Source organism: Mycteria americana, chromosome 2 (assembly GCF_035582795.1).
Source record: "Mycteria americana isolate JAX WOST 10 ecotype Jacksonville Zoo and Gardens chromosome 2, USCA_MyAme_1.0, whole genome shotgun sequence".
Lineage (NCBI taxonomy): Eukaryota > Metazoa > Chordata > Aves > Ciconiiformes > Ciconiidae > Mycteria > Mycteria americana.
In genome coordinates, this window is record NC_134366.1 from 140,982,231 (window position 1) to 141,009,350 (window position 27,120).

The 27,120-nt window shown below is 36.9% G+C and overlaps 1 protein-coding gene across 1 annotated transcript in view; it reads left to right on the top strand.

Annotated features, from left to right (window-relative positions):
• Positions 1-263: 263 nt before the first annotated feature.
• Positions 264-27,120, top strand: part of HNF4G (hepatocyte nuclear factor 4 gamma) — a 37,218-nt gene continuing 10,361 nt past the window's right edge. The window contains exons 1-4 of the mRNA XM_075495732.1: positions 264-363; positions 18,125-18,293; positions 19,906-20,000; positions 23,662-23,768. Of these exons, the coding sequence (XP_075351847.1) occupies positions 18,148-18,293; positions 19,906-20,000; positions 23,662-23,768 (348 nt within the window). The 5' untranslated portion in view covers positions 264-363; positions 18,125-18,147. The remainder of the gene's footprint in view (positions 364-18,124; positions 18,294-19,905; positions 20,001-23,661; positions 23,769-27,120) is intronic.

Below are 27,120 nucleotides of genomic sequence, written 5' to 3' on the forward strand. Positions count from 1 at the left end.
CCTTCCAGATAGTATTTCAAGACATTGTATAAATTCTATGCTTTTTTATTCTACAAGTGGAAGAAAATCTGGCATCAACATTGTCTGATGACTTAAGCATTTTCTTGAAGTTTTTTTAATCTTCAGAAATGCCTTGGTACCTTGAATGAAAGCACCGTGTTCTCAACCTTTATAATTCAAGTAAGAATTTTCTTTAGGAGCATAGTTGGTTTGCATTGCAGGTAGCTTAGCATTTATTTTACTCTTATTGGCTGCAGATATTACCTAGAGGTGAGGATGGAAACACAGCCTAGGATATCAGCCTTTCCTCATCTGTATATGGAGAACTGAAGCTTCTGTACTCTGTTCTTTTCTTTCTTGAATGTAAGTAAAGTTTTGCTACATGCTTCAATAACCTCCTTGCTTGCTAGAGACTATACCATTAGCTGTCCTATGGTATAGGACATACACACCTAATACACAATAGGCTAATACACACCACTCTCAGAAAATGATGACCTTTTGGAGACGCAGCTGTTGGAAAGGTCCAACAGTTTCATGTGCTCCTGAAAGCCACATAAATACCAATGAAATTGAAGAACTTGCTGGTAGGTTGGTGGAAGGTATGCACACCCCAAAGATTTTTGCCAAATGATATCATTATATTGTTCACCCAAGGCTGTGTTCACCCAAGGCCTTCCTTAAAGGCAACTGCTCCCTCATCATATATTATTACTTTCTCCAGTTGTCCAGATTTTCCAATATCCTTCTGGGAAAGATGAACAGAAGACCTGTGAACCACTAGTTTCTTCTCCCTTTTTTAAATTGGTATGCTTTAACCAGCTAATTAAGGACTTTGCAGCTCTGACATGTATTGACCATGAAGACCCAGTCCTTGAAAGGTGGTGATTTTTTCTACTGATTTCATTAGGCTTTGAATGATCAGATATTCTTCAGTTCTGCACCTTAAATATACAACACTTCAAAAAATATTTTTCCCCTTTCCACTTTCTTAAGTGAATTCTACCATGGACATTTCCCTCTGTCCCCCAGTGAACTCCATGATTCTTGTTCCTTCCTACTCAGCAGCAACTCGTGTTTTGAATTCAGTCCCACTTGGTTCATCAGGATGACTTTTTGCACATTTTCCCTGTTTAATTATATAACGCCACTTTTGCTCAATTTGTGCAAACATCCTTTGGACTTGTTACAATTTGATTTTCTGTCAAGGATAGTTCCAAAGAAGAGAAAATGATGGGCAGAGGAAATGATGCTGGTGTATACCTTATTTGCAATTCTAATAACAGCTTTGTGAATTTGAACACTTTAGTAAAGAGCACTTCACTCAAGTGCACATTACCGCAGAACTTGCTAAACATGCCTAAGAATAATGTTACTCCAATCTGGGCAAATTAGATGGATAACATCATTTGCAGCGGTTGTTAATTATGTATCAGCTGCAGTCACAGCATAATTCTGTTAATTGCTTATCACACTAAGGTTAACTTTCTGGCATTTATATTTGTTTAATTCATAATTAGAATAACACACTTGATATTGTTCACTGACCACTTAAAAATATATTCATGATGCAAATGTTCAGCAACATAAGACTGGAAGAGATTTCCTGACTCATCAGCTTGGCTGATGTCACCAACCCATATAATGCCTTTCATAAATTTCTCTCCGTGTCTTAAAACCAGTTAGGTTCCTCGCCTCCACTACCTAAATGGAGGTTTGTTACAGTGCCGTAACCCTGCCATGTTTAGAAGCTTTCCGCTTGCCAGCCTCAAATTTATGTCTTTGTTCTTATGGCAGCATTGTTTTATTGTCTAAATATTTTTTTCCCCCTACGATGTTTACCATGCATGATTTATTTGTAGAATAAACTCCCTCTCGCTTTTCACTTTCCTGAGACGGGCAAACCAACTCCTTTTAGTCTCCCTCTGTAAGATGTACATTCTTGTGCCCTGAACATGGCTGGCAAGCCATTAGTGCTCCTTAATTCCAGCTGTAATGGCAGCTTTTAAACCCCTCCTCGTGCAGATGGAAGCAGAAATGCCATTCACTGTCGGCTGAATGACAGATAGGAGGAGGTGTAGATGAGTTCTGCTGGCTCTACGAAAGGTTTCCAGAAGTACTGGTGGAAGCGAATGGCTGACTTCTTATTCTGGCTAAGTGAACAGATATGGCAGTATTTTAATTAAAACTGTTTGAGACAGCTAAGTCATAAGTCAATCTTTTCAAACCAAGTTCATCATGGTAACTTAATTTATGTATACATCTAGAAAATAGAGAATGCTGTAGTAATTTATCCAGGGGAGGCTAGAAAGGTATTGTGACTGAGAAACTGGGGGACACTTGGGGAACAATCCTGTATTGGGGGAAGAATTAGGGGACTGGCTGGAGAGAAGCTCTGCTGAGAAGAACCAAGTGGTCTTGGTAGACAGCAAGCAGAGCCTGAGCCAGCAGTGTGTCCTGTGAGCAGAGGGCCAACAGCATCCTGGACTGTATTAGCAGGATCGAGGGAAGTGATTATCCCCCTTTACTCAGCACTTGTTTGATGGCATCTGAAACAGTGCATCCAGTTTTTCCACCTCCCCTCCCTGCCCAGCCCCCTTCTTCCTTCCATGAAAGACATGGGTAAACTGGAGGAAGGTCAGTGGAGGGCCACCAAGATGGTCAGGGGCTGGAACACCTCCTTGGTTGAGGAGAAGCTAACAGACCAGAGCTGTTTCAGCCTGGAGATGAGATGGATTTGGGAGAGGGAGCCTCACAACAGCCTCCGGTACTTCAAGGCAGTTTGTGAAAAGATGGAGCCAGGCTTTTCACTGTGGTGCAGGTGGGAGGACAAGAGACTATGGACATTACGTTGAAACAGGAGAATTTCAGACCGGATGTAAGGAGAAAAATCCCCCTGCCGAGGACCAGGGGGGATCAGGTCCAGCAGAGGAACAGGGTGCCCAGAGAAGTCGGGCAGTGTTTGTCCTTCAAAGTATTTCAATATATGAGTGGATAAAGCCCTTAGCAACCTGGTATGATCTGCATTGAAGGGAAAGTTGAACTAGATGATCTCCTGAGGTCCTTGAAATTAAGGATTAAGAATGTATTAAGGATTCCTCATGTCCATAGTGGTATTTCATATAGTTCCTCCTTTTGAACTCATAAAACTGATTATCGGGTGTCATAGAAATGCCCAGCCTTTTAGTTCACTGTATCTCTTGTTCCTTGACTGAATTTTATATTCAGGTCCCCTTCAGGAAATAACATCAAGACAGTAATATTTTTTAAAAATTATTATCATTTTTCCTTTTCCTTTTCCTTTTCCTTTTCCTTTTCCTTTTCCTTTTCCTTTTCCTTTTCCTTTTCCTTTTTTTCTTCCTTCTCTTCAAAACAATATAGCACAGCAATCTGCTACAATACTACTTTAGTCACTTTAATTCTCTTCAGTCTCAGATATTAGCAAAGAACCCAGTGTCCCGTTTCACCTCTGAGTCTTCTCTTTGCTTTTCTCTCCTAAAAAATGAAAAATACAACTTCACTTACGTAAAATAAAACTGCTTACAACAAAGACTGTGTCTTCATGTCTTTTTAGGATTCAATGATTCTGAAGACTTTGGGGTCCCAAGTACTTATTTCTGCCACACTTCCTAGGAATGGTTGGATTTCAGATTTTTTTTTTAACTGTTCCTTCCAAGACAACAGTAGACAACAGTGCTGTAGTTTTGTTTCATGTTTTTTTCCCAAGAATGCTATGCAGATCAAATGAGACAAGTCACATCAATCTTCAATTAGAAAATATTTATCATGTTTCCTATCCCTAACATTTATTATATGTGAAAAAAAAGCATAACAAATAAGTTTCAGTGTTTTAGTTGTACTTATTCAAATGCCCAGGCAAGGCTAAGTTTTAGCAAGAAGGTGCATTTTGTAGACTGAGCAGGACATCCACTTCAAGCAGCCAGTGTTGATATTCTCTTTGGTGCAGTGATTGTGTTGTTGCTGCTAGGTGTAACAGTCAGTCTGCTATAACAGTGCCTTGAACTCTAGACCTTACATCACCTAAAAAAGAAAATCCTGTTATGCCTATTTTTTCCACTCACCTGCAGATTCTGAAAGTTTTCAAATGACTAATTAGTTGTATCTGTAATAAAACCTTAACATAAATGGTTAGGATACACCCAGTAGTGACCTTTTCATCACCTGTCTAAGTGAAGTCATCTTTGTTTCCTTGCACACCACTGCTACTGACTCAGTCTTCCTGATTCCTAAACAGATTTATTTTGCGGTTCTTTCTGATTAGGACATTCTTTTCTACTGTGATTTTGCTTCTTTTTGGAAGTTGAAAGACTAACTTTTCATAGGAAGTTACTTTTGCCATTCTCACAAATCATCTAGGGGTATTTAAATACTAATGTGTTTTAAGTGCTATTTATTTACAGAACTTATTGATCAAAAGTGGACTGTCACCTTAGATATTTTCTCACGTGTCTAATTAAAGCAATGTTATCTGGAAGATGAATCAGTTTTAGGTGTTGTCAGGGCATTTAATCAGCAGAAAGTACAGTTTACAGCTGCTTTTCCTCCTTAATCAGATGGAAAGATGTATATCTTTACTGCATTGTTCTGAAAAATCACAAAAACCATGTAGTGCAACAACTTTTGTGTGTCCTCTGTGATAAATTTAGCAGATTAGTTCTGATTTCTCCTTTTGTTCAACATAGAGTGTAGCTTTGATAAGGCAGCCTAACTTCAAGTGGAAAGCTGTTCCTGCAGCTGCATCTACACTGTGGGATAAGTGCATCACAGCCCTGGCCCCAGGAGATGCACTTGAATAGTGTCCCAGCAGGGTGGGGAAGTGACCTGTGTCCTCTGCGTGCCTTGTATTTCTGGCTCCCCAGGCCACAGGGGGTATCAGCTAGGCTCTGAGCCTGTGTGCATGCTTGGTGTACCTTCCAAAGCAAATTATAGAGGCCTATCCTCCAGGGATTTTGGGTACACATTCACAAACCGGCACTGCAGGCAAGACCGTGCAGGACAGCTGTTCCACATTTAGGTACGGTAACTTGACATCTCCTTTGTCGCTTTCTGTTATGAGGAATGTTCTTCACCTAGCTTATTTTTGGATTATATTACATGTATCTCAGTTTTTGTCAAACGCAGAGATACCTGGGTCTCATTCTGTTAATCCTCACTTGGTATAGTGTCCATCATTTTATGATTGCACACGTTAAGTTGGCTGACTCTCTTCCTGAAGCTCAGGCCCTCTGAAACATGTCTTAAGCTGGACTAAACATCCATTATGTGAACTAGGAGTATAACAATAATTTTGAATTTGTTTTAAAATGTGATAAATTATGTTTTTTTCCCGGCATTCATAACCTGTAACAGGTGGGTTATATGAGATACTTTCAGTTTTGAGAAAGTGCTCAGGTGGATAGTGCAGGAGGTAGGTCTCTACCCAGGGTGTCCACCATCAGCTCTCTTCTCTGATTTTGGGGAGTCATTTGCGTAGACTCACTCCACCTAACTCTAGGTGTCTGTTGTGTTTGTGTGAACGCTTTGGTTAGACAACCAGTGGGAAGAAATTAGTGTTTTGAGAGGTGATTCAGTTCAAAGATAGATTTACTGTCAAAGATAGGTTTGATGAATCTGTTTAGAAGTGCCTGTTTCTGATCATTGTATACAAAGGGAGTTAGGCATGTAGTTTGCATGCAGGTGACTATGTTGTAGACACGTGTACTCAAGCGTCATAAACACTATCTTTAGTTGGCCTTTGCCTCAGTTCTCTGTTCATAAAAAGAGGAATATAGTTTGGCCCTCTCTCACAGATATGGAGATAATGTTACTGACTGCAAGGTTGTCAGATAAAATAATAGAGCCTACCTACATGAATACATTAAAAACAAGGAATACAGCCATATGAATATTGCTGATGTCCAGAAAACCCACCCAGACACAGCTGTTATCTATAATACTTAAGGCAGAACTGATCATGTAACCTACATTATTGCAGCTACACATAACTTTTGAGATTGCATCTTGATGATTTACATTGTGTTTTTACTCATAACTGCACCTATGACCATTTCTCAAAGTTTCCTCTTACCTGCTCTTAAGACAGAGACTAAGTACAACCTTGCAGGACTGTTTGTCTCATAGTTTCCATGCCAGTGATTTGTTTCCTGCTCAGCTTGATCAGTGTTCCGGCTTTATTAATCAGAGGGATGCAGCCCACCTTGTTTTTCTAATATTTATCATCAGCTTTTAAAAGGGACCTTTACTGATTTTGAGCATACTAAAATCACTGATAAAAAATCTGTTGGGAGCAGATATATCTGTATTTCTTGGAAGTCACAGTAGTTAATGTTTTATTCCTACCTGGGAACACACCTAGCATGTGTTAAAATTAAGAGATAACCACTGGCCAATTGTAGAGCGGATCTGTATGTGTACAGCAAAGAATAGACTTAAGCTCCTTCTCCAGAGGATTCTGTTTCACGTGCACTGGGATCTGAATTTACTGCACTTACAATGCAGATGCCTCTGCCCATAAAGATATCAAGTGGCCAGGGCCTCCCTGATTCTTCGGACAGCCATGTTGTTTGTATTTTCAAGGAGATACTGTTGTCATTTTATGTTTGCTGAAACCAAGAATGACTTTGTTCTCTTAAGGAAAATAATGTAAGAATTTTAATGTAAAATTTCTTGGTTTATGACCTAGTGTAATGGTTTCCTTGGCCCAATTTAGGATTTTTAGAAGCTTTGGATTGTTGGTTTTGATATGCTTTACAAGCTAGATTTTCAGCAGTACTCAATCCCATCATATATTACTGTTCTCAGAGTTAAAAGTATCCCTTTGAGAATCAGGGTATTTTACATGCATGCCTCCCCAGGAGATGAGTTGTTCTAAAAATCTTCATATTTATTTGATGCATAAAATCGAGTTATTTTGATACTTTAAAGAGATGATCCAAAAGTTCATTGAAACAGACTACATGCCTTTATGCTTTCATGTTGTTCCTTTATTCGGGTAGTATTTTGAATTTTCTGTCCCTTTGCCATACTTTCAGTTTAAACTCATAGTCTTTAACATGCTCTGAACTTCTCATTAACTGATTTTCGTAACAATAAAAATGAGAGAAGTTGTCAAGCTAAGCATAACCATGCCAGCGTCTTGGAAGAGTTAAGCCAAGTGTGTTGACACAACGTTCTTTCTGCAGGAATGTGATGAGTCAGTTTAGTCTTTAGTTAAAAATTTTAATTTTAGACAGAGTAACTGAAAATAATGGGACTTGTCTGACTATTCAGTTATTTAATTAGCCTTTTACGTAGGACCAAGAGTTATATAGTCACTAACATGGGCAGAAGTGTACTGAGTTTGTTTTGAAACATTATGTAGCATATATAACTCATCTAGCAGGGGATAGAATATAGAAATTAGAAGACTTGCTGTGATTAATTCATCACATGGAAAAGAAAGATTCTAGGCAAGCTGAAAAAAAAACCCAAGCAAACCTTGCCTTGATACTGGTTAACCTGTTTTTGAACTCTTTCATTGTGTATGACAAAGGCAAGGTTGTTTACTTGTGGAAAAAAAAATCTCATTATATGGTATTTCTCAAGATAAATGTGGCTAAATTGTAAGTAAAATTTATCTAACTGGCTATATAAAACATTGTTTATGAGCAAGTTGGCATAAAAACCTGCCAAGGACGCTTATTAAGAAATTACTAATCACCTGGACATGACTGAACAGGAGTATTTAGTCTTGCTTATCGATATCATGATGGTTTGGTTTTATCTTACACCTGAACTCTTTCCTTTTTTCTTCTCATTTCGTTCTGCTCTCCAGGACAAGTCTCTTATTAATTTTCCTGTGTGTATCAGAAAATAATAAGTTACCTGATTTAAGCAAATAATTAACAAGTGACTCCAGTCATTTAACTGTAACTCAGCAAATCTCACCACAAAACTCTATGCTACAAAAATCCTTTAAGCCCGCTAAAATGGTAACACTTCATGGCTATTGTGAGTTTTCAAGAATAAAATGAACTGAAGAATATTAAGTTAAAATAGAAATATTAAATACTAAAGTCTACCTCACAGTAATTCTCATACCTAACAGTAAACCCTATCTGTTGCTATGTAAAAAGCAAATGTATCCTATTTTTTATCCTTCCTCCCCATGAAAATGCACAATTTTCTAATAGTGCCTGCTAACCCCAGATAGAGTTAGCAAATTTACTGTTAATCTGGATACAAAGCAAGCACAGGAACGTATTGAAGTGGCAAAATACAGATTTACTACTAGCTCATGGAGAGAACCTGCACACGGACAATACAACATCAAAAATTACTAGGATCCAGTATGTAGGAGGGAGAGCTTCCCCCAGTCAAATCCACTTTTGTAGGTATACTCAATGATAATTCAGGAGGCAAATCCAGCTGTCACAAAACCACTGAAAATAAATTCCGATGTGTACATATATACACATACACATACTTATACCCATACATATGCATATATAAGCTGAGATTTTAAATCTGCATAACATTTGATATCTACATATGTTGCAGTCTATTGTGGACAGCTTGATAAAGGAATGTAACTACTCTGTGCCCTCAGTCTTTACCTCCTAACCCCTGTACCTGGCATACTGTGTTCTGTCTGTCATCAGGCTTCCACTTCACCATTAGCTATCCCTCTACATCTTCCTTTAGAAATGTGCTGCTTCAACAAGCACCATCATGGCCTTGACTGATGGAGACACACCGCTCTCCATCAGTGCAGTTGCACAGCTGCTAGTTGACATTTCATGGTGGCCTATATGCAGTGGTCCATATGTGACCTCTTGGCTATGAGATGGCTTTTCCTGGACTATTTCCTACTCTTCAGCAGTGGTATTATTTGGTGAAAGGCTGTCCAAAAGCCCTATGCTAAGTTGAAGGCTGAGAAACCTCAGAAGAAAGTTTTTAACTATTAGCTGCGGACATACAATTATTATAGGTGTGATCCATCTCTCCTTAGTTGAAGAAATTCACTGCCACATGGGAATAATAAAGAAGTGAAATAATAACATTAGCAAAAATATTCCTGATTCTAGTAGGTAATCAATGGCTGGAGAGTGCCGCTGCAGGACCACCACACACAGATATACCACTGGTTTCACTAAACCGTTGACAGAAAGTAGCACAGCACATCTGGAAAATGCAGAAGATACTACCTTAATAATTTTGGTCTGTGCAGAGTGTGGGTGAATGCAATATGAGAATCATCCTCAAAACACACCTTTCTGTTAAAGAGAGAGCGCAAATAAGGGTTTGCAAAGTGGAATGTGTCTTGCACTTTGTGAGATGATACCTGAGGCACTCACTGATATATGTGTAAGTGATAAATAAAATTGCATGTATTACGCGTATGTGTAAGTGATAAATAAAATCAGATAAACCACATAGCTTTGTTTACCTTGACCTTAAGTAGTGGATATAATATCTTCCCTTTGCATACGGCACCATTATATTACTGTTGCTATGCTAGTAGCATATCACTTCAATGACAATGTGGTATATAAAATGAATAAATCATTTATCCTTTTAGAATAAGCTGCAGAGAATGAAATTTGGACTAGGGAGGGAGGATCTGAAAGCAGGCTATATCCTCAGCCATTGTAAATTATCTTCAAAATTATCCTGCAGCAACTATTCTTCAGGCTCAAAATATTTTAGAGCTTTCATATTCCTTTGATATTTCCCCTCAAGTACAGACAGGGCAAAGACCCTAGTGGATGCAAGATTAAAATTGTAAATTGCACTTCATAGAATTTGGAGTGTTAAATCTCCTACTCAGCTTTGAAACTCTGATGTAGACTAGTCATTGACATCTTGATAACTATTTTGGCAATATTTACAGTTTGCAAAATGTGCTAAATAGGGTGGGTCCATAGTGTTTGAGAAGTCAGAAGCCAGAATAGTTCTTTGTTTTCTGTGTTTATTCATATTCATAGCTGTTGAAGTTGTAGCCCGGTGTTCTGCAAGACAGATACTTTATGAAGCCAAAAGCATAAATACAAAGACAGTTCAGAGCTCGCGGTAATGGTCTGTTCCCTGTTACACCAAAATGGAAAAAAAAAACCCTCATCATAACTTATTAAAGAAAGCTATGTATTTTTGCTGTATGATACAGTGGAGCTCAACATAATGAATCACCAATTCAAATGAAAAAAGAGGCAGATTCAATATGTGCAAAAATCTTGGGTTTATAGAATGCCTGGGGTGGTCTAAGTGTCTAAAAATGTGTGTAATGGAAACAGGCTTAGCCTAGATTTCCCACGAAGATCTGTACTTATGTTTCATCTGGCATGATTTGTTGCAATTAATCTTACCACCTTACCTAATAAGTGTGCCGTGAAAACCTGTTATTCAGTTCTGGTACTGGCTTTGCTTTTCTAGTGTTTTATTTAACCACTATATTTTTAAGACAAAGTCAAAAGGAAGATGTGAAATAAAAGGCACAGAAGCATCTAAGTGCCATGAATTTATTCGGTAACGCTGATAGTTGATGCTGGGTTTGAGAAGTATGTATGAGATGGTGCCTTTGATCATCTTACTGGAAGCAGTTGTTGTGCTGTGCATTTACTCTCATGATTCACAAATTGTTCTGAAAAATCCTTTAACATTAACCAGCACAAAGGCAACTTTGTCCTTGTTTGGCTCTAAACTTTTTTTTGGGGGGGGGAGAGGGGCATGACAATGTTAAGAGACTTGCTGTAATGTTTTAGAGTTTAGAGAAACTGTAGCCATGTTTCCATCATGGTATTTAGGTCTTAAGTACAAAAGGCTATTTATTTTCCAAGAAGTCTAAGAAATTTGGTAATACACATTTAGATTTTATCACTAATTTTTAGATCTGATCCAACTCTAACAATTTTATTTAAAAAATAAAAAGCCAGCCATCTCTATCAAATAAAGCAATACTAGAGTGTTACAAATCTTTTCATGTCAAACACGTCATAATTTTATATGTTTTAGAATACAAGCAAACATTTCCCAGTCATTATTCATGGACCGTTTATGAAATACTTGGGGGTGGGTGGCAGCAGAGCTGATGCGATGGTGACTGGCAGTGTTCTTCCTGGCGCTGAGGGTGTGTTACAGGAGAGGGACACTTGGTCTCTGGTATTACATGGGCGTGTGTCTTTGTAAGCCAAGGATGAGATTCCCTGCTGACGTGCAGAAATTTGCACACCACTTCCTGGGTAGCAAGCTTTTGGCAAATAAACTCTACCTTGGAGATCTTTGGCTGAGTTTACTGTAGTATGGTGACGTTCTGGCTCAGCGTATGGTTTCATTAGGCTTGGTTAGTACAGAATCCCTGCGTACCCCTTCTCACATGTGTGCCAGCAAATGGGAGGAGAGACATATCAAAATGTGTGTTTTATTAACATACTGGATAAATATGCCAGCTTATTGACAAAAATAGGATGCCTTCCAAGTATGACCACCACAACTCACTGTACTTGCAAAACAAAGAAATACCGTGAAGATGTATTCCTTACATCAAACACATGGGAAACAAGAAAAAAACCCCCAAACTTTTAATAAAGACTTTCTCATAGGGACCTACATTTCTTGCTAAGCTGGAATAATAAAAGGACATATTGCTACTTATTAAAAAAAAACCAAAACAAACAAACAAAACCAAAACTGTAATAGTAGTTTGAGATTTATTTTTATTTTCAGGGAGACTTTTATTGAAATAACCTTGATTTTATTAGCTTGTGTTCTATTTTATACCACAATCAGAAAGAATGATTACATTTAATATGGAGAGCTGAACAATTAACAGAGTTAATAGTCTTAAAGATAAGATAGGAATGCTTTCTTTATGTGATCGTGAGGTCATCAGATTTAAAGAAAAAACACAGCTAAACCACATGAACAAAAACATTATTGTGTAGCTTTCTCTTTCTTCACAATTACTGCAAAATTTATTCTGAAAAATAATTTCTCACTCAAATTAATTTAGCTGAAAGGAGTGTTTCGCAGTTTGACTAATTAATTATACAATTTTAAAACTTCTGCTACCTAAGGCTAATATTTACTAGCTGTCAGTAGTAGATGACTTAGAATTTGAAAGAGCATCTCATACTACAAGCTGCAAGGTCATTCAGAATTTGAAAAACAGTGTAGGTGTCCAATATGAAAAGAAAACTGATGTGTAGGGGTCTTCTGAATACTAGTGAACATTATAAACCTTGGACTGACATAGGACCAAAAGCTGTTCATCATTAGCTTCAAGCTGTTCATCATTAGCTTCTTTCCTCAACTGCTCTAATTTCAGGACTGCATTCTGATCCACCTAAGGCAGAAAGAAAACATTAATATTTTACAGTAGTCATTTACAATACATTAATTGTTCATGATTTACTTCATGATGCCAAAAATCCCCCAGAAAGCAGATTTTTATAAATGCAATATTTGACTGTAAGAAGTTTCCTTAGCAAAACATGAAAAAAATAGTATAAAGAACGGCTTTCCTATAGTGTACATTTTCCCATATTAAAAAATCAATTGAAATGAGTTTTTATATGACAGAAGTATGAAGGGTCAATTCATTCCCTCTCTTTAGTAGTCACTGAGGGGCCTGTTTTGGCAGCACTGAAGAAGTTCTGCTAACAGCGGTGGGAATAGCAGGATTTGATCATGTCATACATGATATCTTCCATCTTACATTCATTCCCTTATTTTAAAGTTACTCATATGCCAGAGTGTTTTGGGGACTGGAGTTTTGAAATAAAACTCAGCTAGTCTTAGATATGTTTGTATTTGTGTAGCATACAATTTTGGTATGAAAAGCCAGAGATTATTTATAGAAAATCTTATCAAAATTTAGGCACTAAGGAACAAAAGATAATTCTAGTTAACAAGTAAACCTTTGTATATTATTTTAAATAGCATATTTAATGCAATGAATCATTTGTCATGTAACTAGTTTTGTAGCAAACACTATACAAATACAACAAATGGTTGTAGCGAATACAACAAATTCTGCTACTGACAAAACTTTTCAAAATGAACCATCAGATAGTATAAAATGATTCCATCTTGTGATGAAGCTACTGTGATTTCCTAAACAAATACAGGCTGTCAACAAATAGCTTTTCATCAATCTTAATTTACAAAGATACTTAGTATGCTTCTTTAAGAAAAAGAAAAAAATACTGGCTATGGTGAAAGACAGTGAAACTGTACACTTCCAGCACTGTGAAATGATGCTGTGAGTAGAATTTCTTCCATGACTGTAGGCATGAAATATTCTAACATTTCAGTCATAAACTTAAATATCTTATATAATTCCCATATATTATTTGTCTTCTGTAGGGTATAGGAAGTATTTGTAGTTACATTGGTCATTAATAAGTGTGCTATTCATATGAAGGCATTATAGGTTTGCCCTTTTTTAAGTAGTAACTTTCACAGGTTTTTGATATCTCATTGAATATAATAATGGATGAGTGGTTTAAAGGAAAAGGAATAGCAGTAGGTTGCCCCTGTGGAGACCCTCCAAAATCTGCAGAGAATTTGTGCAAGCAGTAACACGCCTGTAAATGCTCTTTGGTTTGGGGATAGCTCTGCGATAGCCACTTATACAAGAATCCTCTTGTCATAATTAGGCCACTGGCCTTCACTGGGGCCGGGAGGAGAACTGACCTGAGACTGCATCCATGTGTCCACAAGCAGACAGGATGATTTGTGCCTCTCGGGTAGCCCTGGGGACTTGGAAATTAGAAGGATGAATTTCGGAATGCTTTTTTTCTAGATCTTTTCCTGTAAATTTTCCTTTTTCATCAGTAGCTTGTCTGTCACCAATTGCTTTTCTTTGTTTTCTTAATCAAGGAGTTTTTTGTGGTGCCATTTTGCAGCTACTTTTACTGAACAGCAACTGCAGGCATTCTTTCCATTCATATAAGCATTTTAATGCTCTATATACAGTTATTTGCTCTAAATTAAATGTAAACTGGACAGTTTTCCTATATATGTAATCTTTAATGTAACTGTTGGTCAGCAGTGTAAAGGGAAGTCTTCTATAAAGAATTTTTTGAGAAGTAATAACATCTGAAATTCTTCTATCCAGCATTTGAAAACACCTGATGAGCAAGTGAAATTCAGCAATTTTTGCACAGATTCAAGCGGCTTTACAGGAGGGTTTTTAACTGGGTTTGTACATGCCATGTGTACCAACTGATGAGCAGTGGACCTACCCAGAGGTTCTTTTCAGAGAAGGTGAATGATTTTTTTTCCCTATGGATCTGAATGGTACTTAAAAACAATATGCTGCCATCACATCTTGTGTGAAGAAGAGTTGGAGCAGGAAGCCACCTTCTGAGAGTGTGCAAGGTCCGCTGCCTAGAGCCATCACAGCAACACAGTATGTGATGGAGGGGATCTATAAACTGGCCTTTCTTGCTACAGAGCTTGTGTTACTTGAGGCTTTGGTTAAGCGTGCCTACGCAGCCAGCTCTTTGCCGCTGTTAAAGAACGCTAACCGTTGTAAAAATGGGAGGTTTTGCAGCTGTCTTTTAAAATACGATGATGGATATTTTGGGTATGAGGATAGTCCATAATCATATCACACTTCCTTATTGTTCTGAAGAGAGAGAGCAAAATGGCATATGAACCTACAGTCTCTTTACATAGAACAACCAGGGTGGTTTGTTTAGGACTATTTATACCACACATTGACAACAAAATGTGTAGCAGGGCATAGGAGATAGGAAGCTTCCTGCATGTCCTTAGGTTCACTCAAGAACTGTAACCAGTACAACTCCTGATAAGGTTATTCCATAAAGCATTCCAAGATTATCAGAAGGGTTGCACTGTATCATAAAAGAAAAAAAAACCCAGGTAGAATATAGCATGCAGAAGCAGTTTTCCAGCTCCTCCCATTGCAGCACGTAAGTGACACAGTTATAGTTAACTTTGGATTATCAATCACTGTGAAACAGAATGGGAAGGTTGTACATTTGAGCAGCTTTTTCACTGCTTTTGCATTCAATGATGAGGCTTTCAGAACCAATGCTAGACATGGAAATGGCAAACTACAGTGAAGTTTTAGATCCAACGTATACGGCACTGGAGTTTGAAACTATGCAGATTCTCTATAATGGCAACGGTGAGTTCTGCTCCGTGATGCAAAATAAGCCAGTTAACAGAAAAAGTGAAGTTTAGTAATGCTATAAGGTGTTAGCTAAACGTTTTATTAATGGAGCATTTGGGGGTTGTTTTCAAACTACAAATCTGCTCTTTTACACTTCATCACTAACTCTAAGTTAGTAACTTTATAATTCTTTAACATTAAGGAAAATAAAAGAGAGGTTATATGTAATAAAGTAACTGAACTGTACTGTCACCAGTCAGTTAATCAAAGGAAGAAAATGGTGTATTCAGCAGTTGTTTTATTTACTGTGAGACAAATGAATAACTAGTATTGACAGTTTGGACATGAAAGTATATTTCGTATATAACACTCAGAAGGACAGGACAAAATGATCCAGAGGCTTATGAAAAAAAAATTGCTACTGTTTCTTGATGCCTAGTTTCTAATTGTTGGACTAATATTTTATTTATTTAAATGTTAATCTAGCCTTTCTAGGTATGTGTATATATGAACTAGAGTGTTTTTTTTAAAAGATCACATTGGCTTTCTAGAGGCTATTGTTTAGCTGAGAAAAACTATTTGCGTTTGGCTAATGTAACAGTTTAACTTCCGGTGCGTTAATTTTTAATGCAATAATTTTTTGAGAAATTGTATTAATAAGTTATGCTTGAAATAGGAAGCACACCATTTCATTCTGCCATCATTAAGTACTGACCAAAAAAAAAGGAAATGTCAGTCTACTAAAGTGAAGAAAAGTATCAGGCAAATTAAACTACTCTAAAATGGCTTTCCAAATCTTCCAATATACTTAAAAAATTGTTTCATTGTATCATAAAGTATAATTCATGGATCTATTGGGGTACATATTTTTCAAAGGCAGAACAAATATTTAGTGATTTACAGGAAAAATACTTAGCACCTGCATTTCCACATATTTCTGCCATATAGAACCCGAGTTAGTTTCTATTGTTGGGCTTGAAGTTTTATCTGAATTTCTGATGTTATTTCACAGCAAGCTTAGTAAACAGATGGTAGATTTGGTTATTGATTTAGGAAGAAAAAACAGACCTTTATGCCCTAAGTGATTTTGAAGCTATCAACAATGATTATGTAACTTTTAGATGATTTCTCTGCTTTTTGTTCTAATATGGGTGATTTCATTGGTCGTTTGGTTTTTGCTGAATAGCACCCTTTCAGATCTGTTAAGGTTACATAAAATGGGAAAGCAGATTAGGGAGGTTATGCTGTGTTGCATTATGTGTTGGTGATAGAGCTAGTTAAATTATTCACTGTAAGCGATTAGTGTAATAATTATTAGTTATTAGGTGTAGCCTTTTTCTGTTTAGAGTTTGCTTTGAGTTTAGCCTACATATTTTCTTATAGAATTTATAAAAAGATTGTCTTGGAGCTACAGTGCTAGTCTAGAACTGAAAGCTGCCTCTTATGAACCTTCCTATGTGTCTTTTCTAGCTGTCTAAATTAATTAGAAACATTCATTCAGACAAGTTTAACAAGCCACATTCAGGCAGATTATGCAGTTCTGTTGAAATCAAAGAATTTTGCAAAATCAGGTCAATTTCCCAGACATTTTGTTTCAGAATAATACCAAGGAAAATAAGTATATCCTTATATATATACACAACTTATATTGCTGTGAGATACTTCTTCCTTAAATTTAAATACTGTCTTTTTAATTATTCTACTGTATCATTATGATGCAAAATTCCAAAACTTCAAAAGAAAGGCTTTATCTTTTTCTAGCTAAAGTAATTCTGTAACCCATTTTTAAAAATAATTCTCCAGTCATGACAAACTTAGTTTTAATATAAAATCTTTACAGAACTTTACAGGTAAATTCTTACCTTTAAGATTTCATTTTTATTTAATCCATTTTTAATATAATTCCTATCAATTATGTCTCTGTAAAACAGAAAAAAATGTTGTTTCTTCTCTCTTTGTCTAAAGAACTCTGTTTAAATTGTAAGCTCTTTGGGACACAATGAAAATTTTGTAATATATTTGTGTAATACATTTCAGTTGGATCTAGTATAATATGAATAATAATATGTATCAATATTAACAGTTTTACTTTTCGACCTATCTACTGTTCATGAACCCATGTACTTGACTTTTGAATGCATATTTGAATAACTAATTAATGTGGCACTCTTTCCTCTCCCCGACTGAACAACTACAAATGTTTAGGGCATATTGAAACAGCTTTCCTTTCGTAAAACCAGAAGTGTAACAGAAAAAGCTATTTTGCAATTATTTCTTTGAACATGTCTGTTAAAATTTGTGACTCAAAGAAGAATAAATATGTCTGTTTTGATTTCAGGTGAATTTCTTCAGTATTGTTTACCATATTCAGTGACTAATTGTTAATCACATAGCTAACATTCTCTTGTGCAAGTAAAGTCTGCACCAATGTTCCTTTGGAAAGTTTGTTCAAGGAAATAAAACTTCGACAGTCCTCTTAGCATGCATTTTTTTTTCATTAAGTATCGTGCAAAAACTGTCTTGTCTTTTTTTTTTTTTTAATGTCACATATGCAGTTGTATCTTTGTATGATAGTTGCCAGTTATTGCCAGCTCTTATGAGAACTGATATACGAGATCTTTGCCAGCTAACTAGGCAACACTGCTTTGTGCCAAAGTTCCTCTTCATATTAGTAAGAATGTATATTTAATCATACCTACAGAGTTACACTTTAATTTTTAACCCCTTTCAGGTGGAAAAAGTTTAGAATAAAATTATTTATTGTTGTGAACTTCGTAAGTTCTGTTAACATCTCAATAACTTTGAAAATGTTCATCTGAATAAGAACGAGATGTAAAGATTAAGATATGTCGTGCTATATAAATAGTAAGTGGCAATTAAAAGAGAAAAATCCAGAAAAAGCTTCCATTTAAGTACAAATTGTTCATGGGGTGGTTGTTGAAAGTCTTGTCCATAACTGCGTGTGTTGCTCTTGTCTCTTCTCAGACAGTTCAGGAGAAGCTGTCAACATGAATGCTGCTGACAATGGGGTCAGTAGTCTCTGTGCAATATGTGGAGATCGAGCGACTGGAAAACATTACGGTGCTTCCAGCTGTGATGGATGCAAGGGATTCTTTAGACGCAGTATACGGAAAAATCATGTCTATACATGCAGGTATTTCAAAAGTTTGTCTAGATGCGCTAAATTAATGAATTTAAGCAAAAATTACATTCAGACCTTTTCAGGCTTTTCAGAACTGCGTCAGGGTGTTTTCAGCTTTTTCTTTAAGGAATTCTAACCAGCATTTTTGATGAGCATGTGGTTCATGGTATATTCTTATGATTGGAAAAAATGTCTTTTTTTCAAGACTACTTGATATTACACGTTCTAGATACTACATTCCAGATGTCTGTTGATATTGTTGATACCATTACATCACTCAAGAGCTGTTTCACTCTTTTATTTATGATTACAAAGGTCATCTCCTGGGAAAAAAAAAAAAAGGAAAAATTCTCATATTTTCACTGGCAATATGAAAAGTGTAACTGTTTTCTAAAAATTCTTTTAATTTTTTTTTCTTATGATGGCAGTTTCTGAATAGAAAGTCTAAGATTTATGAGTCTTGTTTTAGGGCTGTACAAGCTCATCTGCACATCTTCCCACTTTGAGTGACACACTGCTCTTTTGAGTGACCATTTTGCCCCGTGTCAGTCTGAATGGCAGTCTGCTAATTTCTGGATGTCTGGCTGCCCAAATTTTCACACTGCAGGTCTGTGCACCATGTTTGACAAATTGCTCTGTGCATACACAAGTCCATAAAATGTCAGTTTTAAGCTGTGCACAGAATATATGGAAACTGCTGTGAGTTTAGACAAATCACTAAAGGAGAAAACTTTTTGTAAGAATGGCTTGTTACTGAAAATGTTGTTTGCTGCACTCTTCCTTGGTTGCTTAATACTCTTGTAAGGAAATCTCTCCCTTATAGACATACCACAGTGATACAGCATAGACATAGCCTTAAAGTGGTGTGGTGAGCTCATATAAGTGATTTCAAGAAGAGCTCTGCAAAACATAGATCTATTTATCTAACAAACACATGACCAGCAAAAAGGCAGAAGCAAACAGGGAGAGGAGGGGATGGCTCGTATACATTCCCCTTAGGCACACCTGTAGATGTACACGAGAGCTTGGGTAAGCCTTTTTGCAGTGTCATGTTCTGTGTGTTTCCTCACTTCTTTATTCATTGTGTGGTTAGAAAATTTTCCTCTCATTTCCTGTTTAGGTTGTCATCTGTAATGATACACGTAGCTTGTTCATTGGTATCTCCCAGAAGGGGTAAATTTTGCCAACCAAGGGTACTGGATTTGCAGCTAAGGGCTCCTCTGTTCCAGTAATGCTTGGCATTTTCCTTGATTGTCCTTTCCTTTTTCTATTTGTAGCTTTTCTTCTTTTTTTTCCCCACTGCCATTTGATGCAGCCAGTTACTGACATATCTCACAAATAAACTGAGGTGTAAATGATGCACGACACCAAAATTTTCCACACTTGCCCATTCCAATGCATATATGTGTCTATACACATGCATCTATTACTGCAAACTGAGCAGGTGTGAAACACCTCTCAAGACAGAATAATAAAAAATAATAATTATAAAAAAACAGAAGAAGAAAGTTTGTGGTTATAGACATTGTTCTGACAGGTCAGATTAGTTGGGTCTTTTTTTCTTCATAATCAGGGTGCTGCTATATTAGTGCTTTATACATTCACCTTTTCTTGTCTCTGATAGATTCAACCGGCAATGTATTGTTGACAAGGACAAAAGGAATCAATGCAGATATTGTCGTTTAAAAAAGTGTTTTCGAGCAGGAATGAAAAAAGAAGGTAATAGAATCATTTATTATTTCATATACAAAGAGAAATAATCTGAATTAGTTTTAAAATGTAATAAAAATTCTAAAAAACTCCAGCAGAATAATTCAATGGAAAGTCTACTATAATACCTTCATGATGGAGAAATGCTTTTATATTGAGGTGAAATATGCGTCATCTAATTTTCAGGTGGGTAAGCAGTTCTAACACTTTGAGCATTAGCGAATCTATGGGTTTAAAGTGAATTTGCAACTGTTTAATCCATGAATCCTGGCACCAAAATTCATTGATTTCTAAGTGTTGAGCCATATCCTGGAAAAGTTCAAAGTATGAGATTTTAATTTTCATTTTTACCAAATTTGAGTGATAAAATCTTTATCTGGGGTTTTGTTTCTACCCTACCTAAGTAATGACAGTGCCAATTTACTGGTGCTTCCCTTAAATTTAAATGTTTGAAGCACTTAAGCCAGAGGAAGGAGTGTGAAGTTGAGCGAAAAAGTGGTGGTGAGAACAGTAGTGGTAGCTGTCAGCGGAGTGTCCACATTAATTGAAAAAATTTCTAATCTCATTAGGGCTTAATACGGGAAGATTGTTACTTATGCATCTCACTGACAGACATGAAGAAACATGGGTGTCACAGTGATCCTCCTGTCAAAGTAGAATGTCCAGATGACCACAAGAGCAGTGCAATAGCAAAAGAAAGGCAGTGGGAATATCAGAGAATTTTTGTATCAGGTTGTTGGGACTGTTGCTTCACTGGCAGTTATGATCTAGAGGCAAAAGGCATCCTGATCTGGTCAAAAAAGCACTCAAAAATGGTTCTTCCATCACAAACTTTGTCACCTGTTTTGTTGGGAGCATGGTGTATCTGCCTGAAGGCCAATCTGCAACGTGAGGTGCGCAGTTCTGTACTGTAACTAGTCTATAATATTTTTAGTCTATGCATAGCTTCCCTAAGATAAAGGAAGCTGTTTCTTTATGCTCTTATATATCTATACTACAGTACTGCTTTGCTAGTGGTCAAGTTTTGGTATGAGGTAAAATGGATTTTCTCCTTGCAGCTGGAGGGGGATATTCTAAACAGCGTTACACTGTGTATGTAAGAAACAGGTTTGCTAGTTCTTGTGGATCTCCTTGAACACGCTTTAGCCTTTTGGAATTTGAGCCATTAAAATCAGTAACATATATATATATTATCCATCTGACATGAAGAAAAGAGAAGACCTGTGTGTCCACAGCAGCCCTAAAAGTTTTGCAAAAAGCAGAGTCTCACAGACTTTCAAACCTTGGAATTAAAGAACAGTTTAGCTCAGAAGGGACATCTGGAAATCATCTAGTCCAGGCCCCCATTTAAAGCAAGGCTAACTTCTAGGTTCAGTCAGGTTGCTTGGGACCCCGTCCAGGCAGGTTTATACAGTCCCTGAGAGGGGAGATTCCACAACCTCTCTCAGCAACTTCTTCCAGTGCTTGACCACCCTCATTGGGAAGAGTTTTTTCTTATATCTAAAATTGGAATGTGTCTTACTGCAGTTAGGGTAGTGTCCATTGCCTCTTGTCCTTTCACACTGTGCATCTAAGAAGAATCTGGCTCCATTTTCTGTAAACTACAGAAATTAAGACCTGCAACTCTTCCTTGGTCCTCTCTTTTCCACATAAACAAAGATGCCCCTCTCTGCTTCACCTTTTGCGTCTTGTGTGTTATATCTCCATAGCCCTCTGCTGGACACTGCCCAGTTTTCCAGCATCTTTTGTGTACTGGGGAGCCTAAACAGAGAAATAATCACTTCTCTCAACATGCTAATGCAGCCCAGTGCATAGCTAGCTGACATTGCCACAAGACACGCTGCTGAGTCATGTTTATGAAGAGAAGATATATATCCTGCACAAAACTTTTAACCTAATTTGCACCCCTCTGTCTCCTCTGGTCCCACTACCTATAAAACTTTCGTTTTTCATTGCGTCCGAGCCATGTTTATTCAAGGCTTCCCAGTGCTAAAATAATTCAAAACGCTGAACTTTAAATCTCACTGCCTGTGTGTTGTTATATACCTCTCTACACCATCAGGGGATGTCTTATAGCATAAGTGTAGCATAGTCTGTATGATAGTTTCTCAGCTTGTTTCTAGCAAATCGCTTTCTTTTCTTCAGGGCGAAGGTGAGAAAGGCTTCAGCTGGTAAAAGCTATACAAGCCCTCTTTGTGCAAATATTCCCCCTTCCTCATGGAGTCTCTGTTTAAGGCAATTTTAGCATGAACTGACAAAAAGACTTTAGCAAGACAGACAATCCAGTCTAATAATCCAAAATTATGCATACACAGGAGAAAATTTAAGCATTTCCCTATGACTCTCAAATGAGAATCTCGGTGACTTTCACTAGTGACTGTCAGAATAGCTTACTATTTTTCTAATACTAATCAGCGCTGACCTTATTTTAATTATCTATGTAGCACTTAAGCTGCTGAGATTCAGTGAATATTTTTTTCTCCATTCTTTTAAAAAAGGTTATATTTTTTGTTTCCTGTCTACATGAACATTTAGCACTTTGTGTTTATCACTGCACAACATTTCTTCTGTGACCTTAATAAAAGGCCCATCAGTGAGTGTCCTTGGCAAAAAGTTAGTACACCTCTGGAATAAACTATGTGCATTGTTCAGATAAACCCTGAAAACTATTCAGTGTATAGAGTATTTTATTTTTTTATTGAAGCCTTTGGTAGTACTCCTAAATTCTGTAATGCAGATTGTTTCCCGCAAAATAGCAAACATATCTTTGGAAATAAAGCTGCTGCTCTTAAAAGATGATGAGATTCCTTGTGCAATAAAAAGATTTTGATCAGCACAATTCTTTTTTTTTTTTTCTTTTCTTTTCTCCTTGGCCTAACCTTGGACATGGTCTAGGTTTTAGAAAAATCTGATTGAAAGTTTTATTTTTTCTTCTTCCTTCAATTCAAAAGTAAGCCTTGTTGCTTCATAAGCCTTGCATGTGCTGATTAAGGATTCCTTATCCAAAGCCCATTCAGCTGCCTTTTTTTGGACCCCGTGAGACAAAACTTACCGGCCTGAAACTTTTTTGGTGCCCTTTTTTTTTTTTACTTAGTTAATGTTCTGTAAACTGCCTAGGAATGCAACATCACTAAGGAGGAGCATGAGATTTAAATTTCAAAATTATCTTACTAGTGGACTAAGTTCATGATTCATTCTTGTTTCAGGGTTTCTCACAGGAGGGCAAGAGTAGGGCTTTCACACTTCCTCTGACTGAGACATTTTGTCAGTGGTGGTGCTGTACCTCTTGACCTGTTCAGCAGTCTGGAGATGTCCATTTCTACCATTATCATAAAGCCTCACTTATTAAATTGGTTAAAATAACAAAACGACAGCATGTGTTTGAGTTCAAAGGAAAAAACAGGTTTTACTGTAATAAAGCCAGTCACAAAAGTGCTGATAATTCAGTATCTATCTACAATTAGTTATACGTAGTTTTTACAGGCAAACAGTATACCGATAAAGACCATACACATGTATTGTCATCCTTCCTCATTACTCAGAGCTAAAAGCACAAGGTCTGTTTTGAATGTCATACCTTTTGGTTCTTATAGTTATGTAGTAAACTTCTGAAATTATATTGTGTGGCAATGTCTACAAGTCAATAAATGAGATGATTATTCTTTTCCAGCTGTACAAAATGAACGGGACAGGATAAGTACGAGAAGAAACACTTTTGATGGCTGCAACATTCCCTCTATTAGTACATTGTCACAAGCTGAGACACTCTCCCGTCAGGTACTGAGATCTACCACAAAATTATTTGATGACTTTAAGACCATTTTTTCTAAAGTTAAATACTATTCACTTTCTTATTGTATTAAATATAATTATTGAGATTACTTTTTTCTACTTCCAAAACGCACCCAGCTTCCTCTTCCCAATGAAAGAATGAGTAATAGAATACATTCTTAAAGAAAAGTCAATAAAAACATTCTACTTTGTCCAGCACAATATGTCCTAGGCACCTTTCTTAATAAAGCTTTATGGTTCTTACTGCTTTTAAATCAGTTGCTGTCTCAGGCAGCTGGTGGCATCTATCTATCCTGAGGATGGCTTTCCCATGAAAAGTTAAGGAAAAAATTGTTCAAAGCCATTACATTCAAAAGGGTGTGGACACTCATTTCCTTACATTCTTTTGAAAAATGCCATTTTTAATATCCTTAGACATTATAAATAAGGCAAACAGAAATGTTCCAACTGCAGAGTCTATTCACATCTTGCTTTTAAATTTTCTTTGTCTCATCTGAACTTCATTTTCCTTTTTTTTTTTTCCCTATCCAATCAATTGCTGAATGGAACAGTCTCCAGTCCTTTTCTGCACCTCAGATAAATCATGGTCATTGATTCTGCATTCTTGCACCTCTTACTAACTTACTTAGAATTTAACTGCCACCGTTATGATTTCATGCTGACTGATTTATACATCCCCAAATGTTTTGTAATCTCATCCTTTATCAGCATCTCTCTTAGGGTGGAACTGTCTGTAAAGAATTGATGCAGGAATTACTGGGTGATAGTTGTTGGCACATATTGCATGTCTGGGCAGACTAGATGAACATAATGGACCCTCTTACCTTTCATACCTATACAGTATGAAAAATATACCTATCTTTACCTCCTTAGTAATTCTTTGAACTTGCTTATTGTGCTTTTTTTGTGTTACTCCCTTAATCATTTCCAACTGGTATATACAATTCAGGAATAAGAGCCATCTTAAACAGAATCACATCCTCACCCTTCCCTGCCACAAAGTTCTTTTCAGCTGGTAGATTCCTGGCCTATAACATCACCTTGTGTACAGCCACAAATTTATTCTACTTATTATTTGGTATGTTGTAGTAGGAGAGAATTGCTCCCACTATGCCAAACATATGTGAAGATACACTCTTGGCCTCAAAGACCAAGGTCTTCGGTCACATTAGTGGACCACATTAACATGGTGGAAAAGTAGTGTTAAAAGTCCTTGTTTTTCCCACAATTGAATAGGTCTATAAGATGAGTTCAGTCCTGAGGAGAGACTTGGAGGAGGTGGTAGTGTCACAAATCATTAGCCAAGTCCTTCAGCTGTGAAATGAGGAAGAAGGTGGCATTCATCCCTTTTAAAATTTTCATATTAAAATAGGGAAAATTAATTACTTTGCCCCTGAAGATCCCTTACAGGGGGAAATTGTCCAAGTACAATGTTTCTCCTACAGACCCAGGAGCAGCTTCCTGGATTGTGTAAATATGAAAGGGATATGCTGGACTCTTGTAGGAGTAAAGACATGTGTTTAGAGATGGTTCTCAGGATGATAGGGATATAGTATTATATTGTCATGTTCATCAAGTCATTAATGAGTACAAGTTGCACCGGGAGAGGTTTCATTTCGATAGAAGAAATAAATTTTTTACAGTGAGAACAATCAATCACTGGAACAACCTTCCCAGGGATGTGGTGGAGTCCCCATCACTGGAGGTTTTCAAGATGCGATTGGACATGGTGCTAGATAATCTCATCTCGGCTCCCTTTCCCACAAAAGGTTGAATGAGATGATCTTTCGAGGTCCCTTCCAACCTGGGCTGGTCTATGATTCTACGAAGTCAGTGACTGCCCTGTTGCACCCCAGAAGTGAGAGGCAGGTTAAAGCAATAGAGAAATAGAAAGAGGAAAGTTCACATCCTTGTGAAGAGATGCAACCCTAGGAGTTCATAACGAACTCCATGGGAGTCATCCCATGAATCCCCAGCAGAAGCTCACCAAGTAATTTCAGCACAGAGTCTATAGTTTGTCCTATAAGATGTAGTTTATAAAGATGCATAGCTTTGATTAAAAGATATTAAAGGAAGGACAATGTATTAAATTCATGAGTCAGTAAGTCTAATGGTTAAACTATCTGCCTGTTCTTCTTGAATTAACTTCTTGTTGGTGCATGGTGGTATCTTTTTCTGGTAGATCAGAGCACCTCCTGCTATCAGAACTCTCTTCTCTGTGTAGTTACTTTTGAGTCATGATCAAGACTCCTCTTACTCTTCTGGAAAAAAATGAAATATGTATAATTTCTTTAGTCTCTTTCTGTACCGAAGGTTTTCTAGACTGAATCATTCTGGTAGCTTTCACCTGAAGGATATTCAGTATTTTCAACTTTGTTTTTGTAGAACAGATGGCAGAATGGACTCATGATTACAGCAGGGATTTCACAAATGCTGTCTACAAAGAGACAATACCTCTAACCCTTTTCCTACACGATAACCTTTGAATTATGTGTCTGAGGATTTTTTCACCTGCCTGGCTGCTGTATTTCCCTGAGAACTAATGTTCAGCTGGTTAACTGCCATTAATATCTAAGCTGTTTTCAGTGTTTTAAACTACTGAATTATGTAGGAAGCACTGAGCTTTAGTTCAGAAGTGCAGCCCCTTTTGATGACCAAAGGATAATAGGGTTTCACCACAGATCCCACTGGGGGATTTAACATGGATCTGGGAATGAAGGGGATTTGGTAGGAGTCAACTGAAAGAGCATCCACCATCCTGAAATTTGTAGGTACACAGTACTGGAAGATCAAACAATTTTTTTTGGAGGGGGGAAGATAATCAAACTAAAGAATTTCCCAAGTATGCTTTCTGTAATAAAACACAAGGTGAAAGTCAGTTTCATGGGCCTTGTACAGTGGTGGGGTTTCGTTGCTGTTGTGGTGGGATCTTTTTCTTTTTCTTTTTCTTTTTCTTTTTCTTTTTCTTTTTCTTTTTCTTTTTCTTTTTCTTTTTCTTTTTCTTCTTCTTTTTCTTCTTCTTTTTCTTTTTCTTCTTCCTTTTCTTCTTCTTCTTCTTTTTCTTTTTCTTTTTCTTCTTCTTTTTCTTTTTCTTCTTCTTTTTCTTTTTCTTCTTTTTCTTCTTCTTCTTCTTTTTCTTCTTCTTCTTCTTCTTCTTCTTCTTTTTCTTCTTCTTTTTCTTCTTCTTCTTCTTCTTCTTCTTCTTCTTCTTCTTCTTCTTTTTCTTTTTCTTTTTCTTCTTTTTCTTCTTTTTCTTCTTCTTTTCTTCTTTTTCTTCTTCTTTTTCTTTTTTCTTCTTTTTCTTCTTCTTTTTCTTCTTCTTTTCCTATTCTTTTTC